The sequence below is a fragment of the Anastrepha ludens genome, chromosome 5, assembly GCF_028408465.1.
Source record: "Anastrepha ludens isolate Willacy chromosome 5, idAnaLude1.1, whole genome shotgun sequence".
Lineage (NCBI taxonomy): Eukaryota > Metazoa > Arthropoda > Insecta > Diptera > Tephritidae > Anastrepha > Anastrepha ludens.
Window position 1 is genome coordinate 120,328,168 of NC_071501.1, and position 11,612 is coordinate 120,339,779.

Genomic DNA, 11,612 nt, shown 5'->3' on the forward strand with positions numbered 1-11,612 from the left:
CCCAAAAAACTTATCATTCCCATCCGTACTCCCGCACAATGGTCAGTGCATTACTTGCATTGTGGCTGCTAAAACAAGCAAAAAGAAAGAAAAAACACACAGTTACACAATGCATCAGCAAGAGGAAGCGGGCAATCGCGATAATAGCGCAGGCACACCAAATTTAGCGAAGTCCTCAACCATCTCTGCGATCCTTCTGCAGAAAAATGTGAAACACAGATGGCGTTCCAAGCAGTAAGAAGGCGTTGTTCCAAAGCAACGACAGGTGGGCATTTCCTCCACTTAGGACTGGTAGCGGCAGGCTAATGGCCAAAGCAAGACTGAGCCTTGTCGTGACCCTATGCTCCCGAGAGGAGTGAACAGGGAAAAACTGAATGTCTTGTCTAATTCTATAACTCCACTCTCAATCGTTTCTATGAGAGTGATTTGATGGATCAGAATCCTTCCTATCCTGTTCCCCACTGCATTTTTGAACGATTTCCAAATGGTTCTAAGTGGATTACGATACGGTAAGCGTGGGTCTACCTCAAGATCCAAGTGTTAGAGGATCCAGTTATTCGAAAAATACTTTATGCTTGAGACCCACCAATTTGTTATCTTCACTGAAGTATTTTCAGATAGTAATGTTAGGTCTAGTACTTTCGCCCATCCTCTAAAGCATTCCATGCTTGGAAACGTGAAGGTCGGAGTATTACCCCTATTACATAATGTAAGGTTACTATTTATGATAAATTAATATAAGGACTCTCCTCGATCATTCGTTTCGGTACTCCCCCGATAAGGTATGTCTTGCATTTGCGTCACATCCTAGTAGTAGTATATTGTTTTTGTTGTCAAGCACGCGCCTACGAGCCTCTTCAGGCGGGGATGGTTGATCATGTGTCATGTAGATGGTAGCAATTTTGATTCTGACGCTGACAACAACCTCCATTTTAATGATCGTCGGACCCCATGAGCTATAGGATGGCATTAAAAATGAGATGTGATGTTTTTTTGCTACAATACATGCCCTGGGGTTGCCTTGGGGCCGCTTATAGTATAAGTTGTAGCTTTTGAGAGAGAAGCTGCTTACCTCTATGCTCTGCATTCTACGTTCCCGCATCAATGCAATGCATTCTACGATAGGAGAACGGTTAAGTTGTCCGTTACAGTCTTAGAGCACTGAAGATTGATCTGGACACCCTTGAGACCAATACTTATTGGTCGTTTTGAGGGTATTGGTGTCAATCAGCATGCTCGCATATAAGTGTACTATTTGAATAAAATTTATGTTTGTATGTACGACTACCTGGGAAAAACTTAACATTTTTGAAATATTGGTAGTCGAAAAAGTCTTTTCGTATTTCTAATCAAACTTCAACTCATTTTTTTTATATTTATAATGAACTTTATTAAAGCAAATATGTACCATTTTGGTCGATCACCTTTTGCCACTTTTCTTGTAGAGACATTATTCCATCAGTGTAAAACTTTTGTGGTTTCTCGGCGAAAAACTGCGACAAGTAATTTTCACAGGCTTCTCTTGAAGCCAACTTTACTCCATTAAGGGAGTTCTGCATTGACCGAAATGGTAGTCCGATGGGGCAAGGTCAGGGCTATATGGTGGATGCATCAAAACTTCCCAGCCAAGCTCTCCCAGTTTTTTCCGAGTCATCAAAGATGTGTGTGGCCTAGCGTTGTCCTGATGGAAGACGACGCCCTTTCTGCTGATCAGTTCTGGCCATTTTTTTTTCGATTGCTTGCTTCAATCTCATCAGTTGTTGACAGTAAAGTAAATGTGATTGGTAGCACTGGAAATAGATGACTCCAACGACATCTATTGACAAAATACGAAAAGACTTTTTCGACTACCTAATATAAGCTCTAAAACATTTTGTTAAAAATATGTACATAACTTCAGTAAACGTATGGTACAATTATCAAGAGCAATATTTTTGAACCAAATAATTAGTATAAAACTGAAATGGGTCAGAAATAAAGTGTAACCAATTTCCTAGGAGGAAAATATATTAGTGTGGGGGAAAATAGTGGTTTTTATTCAGAAGCGTGGGGATATTTGAAAAAGTATATGACAACACTGGTCTAATTTCGGTTGGATTATCTTCCATTTCTACATAATTCAAGGCGAATCCATACAAACTGCAATGATCAGAGCACCTGAGTTTTTATGTCGTGCATTTCAAAGAAGTTTATTTTTATTATTAATTTTATTTTTGTTTCTTTTCTTTGCTATTGTTTTACTCTTTTTTCATTATTTTATTATTATAATTAGTTTTTTTGAAGTGAAACTTCTTTGACGTCAACGGACGAGCGAGAATGGAGAGTAAAATTTCAAGGTTATGCAGCGTTTTGGGCATTTTCGTTCCGCGCGGGAGAAAAAAGATATAACGTAGAGGAAAAAGATAGAGCGAGCTATACTTTATATATATCTTAGATACATTTTCGGCTTTTTTTCCTGAGTTTTTCCTTGTGGTTGCTAATTTCTAGTAAGAAATAACACTGCCTACTTTCTGGCGCTTGTTTGTTGGTGCACACTTGTAGGTAATATATTTTTGGTGCCTACTTTTTGGCGCTTATTTCCGTTTCCTGGCTAGTGCTTGTGCGTACTATGAAGTGCTATCTATTCCGACGTCGGAATTATTGGTATTGCCTTGCGGTCATTTGTGCCGTTGCTGCCGTCCTGGAATCGCTGCGTTTGTGCGTGTGATAAACGCTCGGAGTAGTGCGCGTTGTTGACACGGTTTGTGTCCGGCGTTTACCTACACCGGTCGACCCTTCTCCGTTTTTTGTAAATTTTGCCTATTTGCATTCTCTGCAAATGTTGTGAATATTCTACTCTCTCTCACCCTCACTCTCTCTCATTTTCTCTCCGGTCTCTCCCTCTTTCTTTGTTTGGCTTGAAAGTTTCACTCCTGTTATGTGTACTGCGCTATACGCACGTTTTTTTTTTTTACCTACTTTCTGATGAAAGTTTCGGCTCAAATGATTAAATTGCAAAACATAAATTATATATTAACTAGTATCTCCCAGTGGGCTTCGCACCACCATACATAAAATGTTTTTTTTATATCGCAAGAAAATTTTCATATTAAGTTTTCTTTATAGAACTCGTAAAATGTTTAAACAGTTGAATTAGTTGATTTTTTCATTCAACATACTTTCTAAAGATGTCACACTAGCCTTTTCTGTACTTTTTTAAAATTTGATTGTGGTGGTCACCTATATACAGGTAAGGTGAAAGAGCCGATAAAAACTTGTAATTAGACTTTGATTCTTTAATTTCCATTTCAATTTTTTACGCTAAATAAATTATGCTAATATAAAATAAATAAAGTTAAAAATGTTTTTCCAGTTCCTTGAATGCTCGAGTTTTTATTATATTTTCGCCCAAAATTAATATTAACATAATACACTTACAACCACAACAGTACAACAGAAACGCTCATAAGCGGCTGTGTATTTGTTATTGTTTTTCCCATACAGGCATTTCGTATGACAGGAAACCATTACTCACATAAAATATCATAACTCAGGAACGGCTGCACCGATCTCAATCAAACTTCACACAAACCACCTCCTCAAAGATAGAAAAGAATTCTAAAATTTTTGTGTCAATCGGTTCGCCGGTTCTTGAGTTACAAAATTACCAAGGAAATGTAATATATAACGACAACTTGAAATAACCCAGGATCAGCAGTGTGGTTAGGAATTTCAGCTGATATAAGGCTATCGATTTGATCCGCAGTTATTTTATGTACCAGCCAAATTAGTTTATATGCGTGTGGCAATCCCCTTTTCTGGCATTCGATGGAGTACATATGGCAACGCACTTCCCCAAATACATATAATTTCACAATTAAATCCATAAGTGCTTTACATTTTTGCCGAAATGGATACTCATGTGGTTCAAACACATCCTAGGGTTACCCGGGTTCACGTTTTGGCCTATTTCTCGAAATCCTGGTATCCGATTCTTAAAATTTTAAAACACAAACCATCTACTGAATAGTCCAAACAAAGCCTAAAAATTTGGTTTGGATAGGTGAGCCCGTTCTTGAGTTATAAGATTACCAAGGAAATGTAACTTCTTTTCATATATATAGATTTTATTTCTGTACCACTGTTCTCAAATTGAATTAACAAAACCCTCAATTAAACTTTTCTTTTACTTTTGGCACTCACTTCATAGTTATCCCATTCTGCACGCCTGCTACACTTACGTCACAAAAAATTTGAACTAATTTTTTCACCTCACTCTGCATAATCTTCAATCTCACATTCTTGGTTGCCCATATTTTGATATTTTATTTAATTGCACACAAAATGTATACAAAAAGTGGCGCATTGGTCCTAACCGCTCAGTTTCTACTTCATTTAATTAAAAGAAAAAGAACTAAACATTTAAATCAGCTAACTTAGGTGCAGCTATTTATACCGTTAGCTACATAACGCAACTAACGGTATGCAAGGCGTCACAGTTAGCAGCGCTTCAGGCTATTTTTTTAGTTTACTCATTTTGCAATCCGGCAACCAGCTGCTTTTCCTTAGCTTTGTTGCAGCCTGCCTTGCATTGGCTCGCGTACTTATCCTGCTTGTTTTCTGTTTTTGTTGATTTTGCTCTCTTATTTTTTTTTTTTTTGTTCTTTCATGTACACGGCCTTGTGTATCAGCTGTCTACACTCATCCTGTCGGTCGTTGTGCTGTCGTTGTTGATTTTTCCTTTGTTCTGTTGGCTGCCACTCTTGAAGACTGCGGTTTTTTCGCATGCGCCTCTCGTCATCGCCGTCCATCGCCCACATTTGACTCCGTCGCGGCCGACAACGCGACAGTTAATTGCAAAAACGAAGTATAAAAGCGGGAATAAACAATACAACAACATTCGTTGGTAACATTCACGTTGACATTTGACTATTTGTTTTGTTGCAGCTGCCACACACTCGAGTGGTTGCAGAAACTGCATTGTTTTGTTGGCTTTATTTTTTTTTTGGCGTTTTCGCAAACTTTAGTCATCTGAAAAGAAATAAACAATACTTCACGTCGCGTTGAATAAAAGACGCCTCTTCTTCTGCTGCTGCCGGCAGGTGTCACGAGCATTTCCGTGAGTTGCGGTTCGCAGTTGTTTGTGTGATGAGTTCGTCGACTGCATGCAGAAAAGCGTGGACGCGTATGTGTGTGTGTGCGTGAGTGAGTTTTTGTGCATACAAAAACTAACACAATCAAGTATTTTAATTTATTCGTTTGCTTAATACTTTATTATAATTTGCAACAAGCCTCATTTCCATTCTTCTTTTCTGCGCCCATTAACTATTTCGCCGAACGTGTTTGTGGCTTATGAAAATTGCACTTTAAACGAGTTGAGTTTATCGCTCTTGTTGAGCTTCCAATATTTTTTGGCAGCTGTATCGCGAAATAAAAAACTAGGTTTTTTTTAACACGTTATAATTTGTCTTTTAATTTATTGCGTGGCCGTGTTTATAACAAGTTCAACTGCTAATGCTTATTTGCGAATATTTGCACGTATATATATATGTGCATATGTAACTGTATTAGGCAAGCGAAAGGAGAAGTAACGTTATGTATATGTACATATCTTATGCTAAGTAAATGCCTGCGTATACTTTGTATTTTTGTATGCCGTTAAGCGAAAAGGAATATTGTAAGGAATGTATAAAAACTGATAAATAATATAACATGACATTTTAAGGTGACCAGCTAACATAACATTTTAAGGTGACCAGCTTATATAAATTATAAATATTGGCTATAGTTAAGAAGTTACTTTGTAGGTTGTGGAACGGGATTAGCTGCTGCTCCGAACATCCTCCCCCCCGTTGAAAGGTCAGGGCTTTCAACAGAAGCATTTACAGGAAGGACGCACAGCTTATTGATAGCTCTACGTGTAATGCCAGTAAGTGTACGCAAGACGGCTACTCGTGCAACATCGTCAGTTCCAGTGATGAGTTCAACTACCCGTGCCAAAGGCCATTTTAGTGGAGCCGTGTTTTCCTCTTTGATGCACACAATGTCGTTGACCTGGATGCTAGGCTGAGGCGTCCGCCATTTAACTCGCTGCTGTAGAATAGTCAGATATTCTTGACTCCAACGCTTCCAGAAAATTTGTTGAATGTAGGATACGCGTTGCCATTGGTTGAGCCGGTTATAATTCAGCGACGTAAGATTAGGTTCAGGAAAAGCGGTTGGTGGGCCACCAATCAAGAAGTGACCTGGCGTAAGCACATCAAGATCTTCTGGATTCTCTGAAAGTGGAACAAGAGGTCGCGAATTTATTATAGCTGTTATTTGACATACCAAAGTACGCAATTCGTCAAATCCAAGAATTGAGGACCCAACTGAACGATATAGATGCTGCTTGGCTGTTTTAACCGCTGCCTCCCATAGGCCCCCAAAATGCGGCGAACGAGGCGGTATGAAGCGCCAATCAAATCCATTGCTAATGCAGTAGTTATTAATTGCGCTACGATGATTTTCATTGAGGACTAAATTTCGTAAGTCGTTTAACTCGTTTCTAGCGCCCACAAAGTTTGTGGCGTTGTCTGACCAGATGCAGCTAGGTATGCCGCGCGTAGCGACGAAGCGTTTGAGAGCGCCTAAAAAGGCGTCAGTAGAAAGATCTTTTACTAGTTCTATCCAAATTGCCTTTGTTGAAAAGCAGATGAAGACACTCAGGTAACATTTTTGTGGAGATTTGTTGCGAATTTCAGACTTATAATAAAATGGGCCACAATAATCTACCCCAGTTATCATAAAAGCCCGTGTAGTCTGAATGCGCTCTTTAGGTAAGTCAGCCATGATATGCTCGAGAAGACGCGGTTTTGATCTACAACATATGATACACCTTCGTATGGCTCGCGCAGTAGTTTTCCTTCCTCCTATGGGCCAAAACTGCATGCGAAGAGAAGCAAGCAAGGACTGCGGACCTGCATGGTGGTACTTACGGTGATAATGTGTTATTATGGCGAATGTCAGTGGGTGATCCCTTGGAAGGATGCATGGATGACGTGCTTCAAAGCTGAGCGTTGAATGTCTTAGTCTGCCACCTACACGAATAAGGCCAAAATCATCTAAAAATGGCGACAGCGAAGCGATGGGGCTTGAGGCGTGAACAAACTTATTGTTTTTCAAGGCCACATACTCGGACCACAACTGCGCCCTTTGAACGATGCGAATCAACAATTGAGTACCGCGATGAATATCCTCAAACGTGAGTTGCGAAGTTCTTGGTGAGATTCTGCTTGTTATAAACTTGTTTACATATCCAAAAATACGTTGCATCTTGCCAAACGAATTTATGTACTTAAAGGATAGTGTTAAGTCGGTTCGATCATTTGACAAGAGCAACACCTTTTGTCGAAGTTCTATAATTTTAGTTTTAGGTGCGCAAAATTGGGGCCAATTGTTGTCAACTTCTCGCAAGAACGAAGGCCCGTGCATCCAAAGTGGAGATTGTGAAAGTGTCGTTGGTGAGGCTCCCTTCGACAAAATGTCAGCAGGGTTTAATTCTGTAGGAATGTAATGCCATTGCATACCCTCTGTAAGTTGCTGTATCGCGCTTACCCGGTTAGCAACAAACACATTAAATTTAGATGGCTCTTCACGCAGCCATGAAAGCACAATCGATGAATCCGACCAACAGTGAAAGCGGCCGGCGAAAAGTTTCATTTTATATATCCCATTTACTAATTCCGCAAGCAAGGAAGCAGCGCAGAGTTCCAGTTTGGGTATCGTAAGTATCTTCAATGGAGCGACGCGAGCTTTGGAACACAGTAGATGCACTTGCGCGCGGTCATCCATTATCGAACGAATGTAGATACAGGCACCGTACGCTTCGATACTTGCATCACAAAATGCATGAATTTCGACGGTGGCTCCAGGCTGCAGTACGTACCGAGGGAATGATAAATGCTGCACTTCGACGAACTCGTTGCGAAATGTAGACCAAGCAGTGTTCAGTGAGTGCGGTAAGCTTTCATCCCACTCCAGCTTATCCCTCCACATGCGCTGTAAAAGAATTTTTCCTCTGGTCAAAGTGGGGCCAATGAGTCCAAGCGGATCATAACAACGAGCTAACGTAGATAACGCCGATCGCTTGGAGTTCTTGCAAAATTCAGGTTGCGACGTAAACGAAAATAGCAGATTGTCATCAAACGGCTTCCAGATCAAACCCAATGCCTTGGTGATGTCGCTGCCGTCATTAAACTTAAGCAAGTCTTGTTTATCAGTATCAGGAATATTACGAAGAACATCTGGACTATTGGAACACCATTTTCTTAGCTGGAAGTTACCTCGAGCGAGAATATTCGTTGTTTGTCGTTTGATTTCTTCTACTTCTTCCAAAGTATCGCCACCACTTATTAAGTCGTCCACGTAAAAGTCTCGAATGATGGTTTGCGAACCAAGTGGATAAACTGAGGATTCATCCGACGCAAGTTGGTGCATTGAACGAATCGCTAGGAATGCTGCAGATTTAGTTCCATATGTTACAGTGTCTAATTTATATATATTTAAGTCATCTTCAGGAGAATCACGCCACAATATACACTGGAGCATGCTATCCGGTGGGTAGATCCGGACGCATCTATACATTTTGCAGATGTCTCCAGTGAGTGCAATCGGAAACGTACGAAAACGAATTAAAATATTGAAAAGTTTGGGCTGAATTGCTGGTCCAGTCATGAGTAAATCATTAAGTGATAAACCCGAGGTTGTAGCTGCAGAACCGTCAAAAACAACTCTTAATTTTGTTGTAGTACTTTCGTCTTTAATGACGCAATGATGCGGCAGAAAATATTTGCACTCATGGATAGCAGAGTTTGGAACTAACGACATGTGATTGAGGTCACGATACTCTTTCATGAATGCACAATATTTTGCCTTGAGCTCAGGATTACGTACGAGTTTTCTTTCTAGGTTTTGAAATCGGCGTCGAGCTTGTGAGTACGACTCACCTAACGAATCTAAATTTAGCTTTGTTGGCAGGCGAACCGAATATGCGCCTGAGGCTAAACGAATGAAATTTTGCTTGAAATGCAACTCACAGTCAAGCTCCTCCTTAGAATTTTTAGAAATCGGTTCAACGACATGATCGATCTCCCAAAACTGCCGGACTAAATCATCCAGCCGATCATCAATACTGATATCTGTAGTTGAGCTGTGCCTTGCTACGAGTGTTGAAAGTTTGGGGGCCTGTTGCTTACCGCCAGACAGAACCCAGCCAAGGCGAGTTTTTTGAAGTAATGGTATTTCAGGTGCTAATTGAATCTGTCCTACGCAAAGTAGCTCATAGAAAAGTCCTGCTCCGATGAGCAGATCAATACGCTGGGGCACGTTAAAACCAGGATCAGCTAGTTGAATGTTTGAGGGTATGTTCCAATTAGCGATGTTTATTGAAGCGACTGGTTGACTATCGGTAATTGTTTTCACCACAACAGCAGTCATATTTGTACAAAAATCTGAAGTCCGCGACTTCAGAACTATATCAACGGAGCACCCATCAGTCGAAAAGCTTGCATTTCCAATGCCGGAGACTGCGACCAATGATTTCGTCCTAGTAAGTTGTAGCTGGTTAGCGAAACGAGTTGTAACGAAGTGAAGCTGCGAGCCCGAATCTAGGAGGGCGCGGCAAGGTACGAAGGTTCCAGCACGATTTTTAATTAGAACAATTGCAGTGGCGAGAAGCACAACATCAGAAGAAGGAGTATGAGCATGGGACGTGACAGATAATGATGCAGTCCTAGCATTCGATTCAGAAGTAGTGCAAGGTGCTTGGCACTGCGTAGTTGGTGGAATGGATAACCGATCAAAATGTAACAGTGTATGATGCTTCGCTTGACAGCTGCGACAGGGTCCCGATTTGCAGTCACGAATCTGATGACCTTTCTTCAAACAATTAAGACATAGGTTGAGCCTTTTAGCTTCTTTCTGGCGTAGATTTGGCGACAAATTGACGTAGCGTTGACAACGGTAAATTACATGTTCGGGGGATTCGCAAAATACGCAACTACCTACTGAGCTATTCGAAGCAACAAAAGATTTTCTTGGATTTGTACTCACGCTTTTGATGACTTTTACCGGAATGCTAGCTTGTGTCTGCAATGCATATTCGACGTTTTCGAGTGTACGACAGCGTTTTTCTAAAAATCCAGCTAGTTGGTTCCAAGAGGGTAGGTCGTTGCTTGTCGAATTCTCCTCCCATTTAGCTTGAGTCACCTTGTCTAACCTTTGCACTATCAACTGAACCAGGATGCTATCGGATATTTGTTCTTTTGAGCCGATTGATTGTAGAGCGCGCATGTGCGCGATTGCCTTGTCTGTCAATGCCCGCAACGTGTGTACGGACGAATCCACCTTGTCCAACTCAAATATTCCCCTGATGTGTGCCTGAAAGATAAGACGTTTATTATCAAAGCGTTTTTGTAAAAGTTCTAATGCAATTTTGTAGTTAGTGTCGTTTATCTCGAGTGATCCCACGGTGTCCAAAGCAGCACCACTAAGGCAAGACCGCAAATGTTGAAGCTTGTCCACTTGTGTCAGTTCACTGTCTTTGTCGATTACAGATGTGAACATTGCGTGAAAATTTGTCCACTCCGTGTAAGCCCCACTAAATTTGGGCAACGTTAGTAGTGGCACACGCGAACGATTTGCGTTTACAATTATAGACTGTGTGTCCGCGGTGTTCATCCGAAAAGTTGAGCAATGTTGTGAAGTACTGCGCTTCCCGATCTCCCGTTGCAGAGTGGCTCTGAGATTGACTAGCGTGGTATCGAATTTGGCGGGTAGGTCACTGGTAATCGACTCGAAGTCCAGTTCCTCCAAACTTGTGTGGGTGACCGAAAAACTGGATTTCAGCTCCACCAATAATTCCAGTATTGCGTTGAGAGCATATTCATCCTTACTGTGCAGATTATCAGGATCCAAGTCGGTGGCTATACTTTCAAGGCGATTAAGTATAGCTTTCGATTTCATCTTCAGAAATGTCACTCGGCCCATAGGCGGACCCATAGTCGGCCCATTGGTTGGACCAACATCACACATATCGTCTCTTGCTGGTGTACCAGTAGCCGGGCTGAATGGCATGGCGAACAAATAGGTTAACTATAACGCTGCGCGACACGTATAAAAAAGATAGGTGCGTTATACTCGACGACAATGTTATACGGTAAAAATAAATGCACCGTATCTAACTGGCCGGAACAACTGTTTTAATAAATTTCGCCACCGGTTAATAAGTTTATTGCACTATTTTACAGGTCCTATTTAATGTCTTATGTACTCCGCACTAAGTACACAACCAAAACAATGCTCGAAACCGCAACGGGAAAATATGCAACTTCAAAATTATTTAATTTAAATTATTAAATTAACGCGAAAAAACACGGCGATCACGTCGGGGTCACCAAATGTTGAGCTTCCAATATTTTTTGGCAGCTGTATCGCGAAATAAAAAACTAGGTTTTTTTTAACACGTTATAATTTGTCTTTTAATTTATTGCGTGGCCGTGTTTATAACAAGTTCAACTGCTAATGCTTATTTGCGAATATTTGCACGTATATATATATGTGCATATGTAACTGTATTAGGCAAGCGAAAGGAG

The 11,612-nt window shown here is 40.7% G+C and overlaps 1 protein-coding gene across 1 annotated transcript; it reads right to left on the minus strand.

Moving 5' to 3' along the window:
• Positions 1-5,775: 5,775 nt before the first annotated feature.
• LOC128864865 (uncharacterized) lies at positions 5,776-11,094 on the minus strand. The gene is made up of 2 exons (XM_054104622.1): positions 6,957-11,094; positions 5,776-6,608 (listed from the first exon to the last, which is right to left on the minus strand). Exons 1-2 carry the CDS (start codon positions 11,092-11,094, stop codon positions 5,776-5,778), a joined length of 4,971 nt encoding a protein of 1,656 aa, XP_053960597.1.
• Positions 11,095-11,612: the final 518 nt, after the last annotated feature.

Coding starts and splice junctions, on each gene's coding strand:
- LOC128864865 (XM_054104622.1), bottom strand. CDS start 11,094: ATGCCATTCAGCCCGGCTACTGGTACACCAGCAAGAGACGATATGTGT. Junction 6,609..6,956: donor CATAATAACACATTATCACC/GTAAGTACCACC, acceptor ACGCCTTTTTAG/GCGCTCTCAAACGCTTCGTC.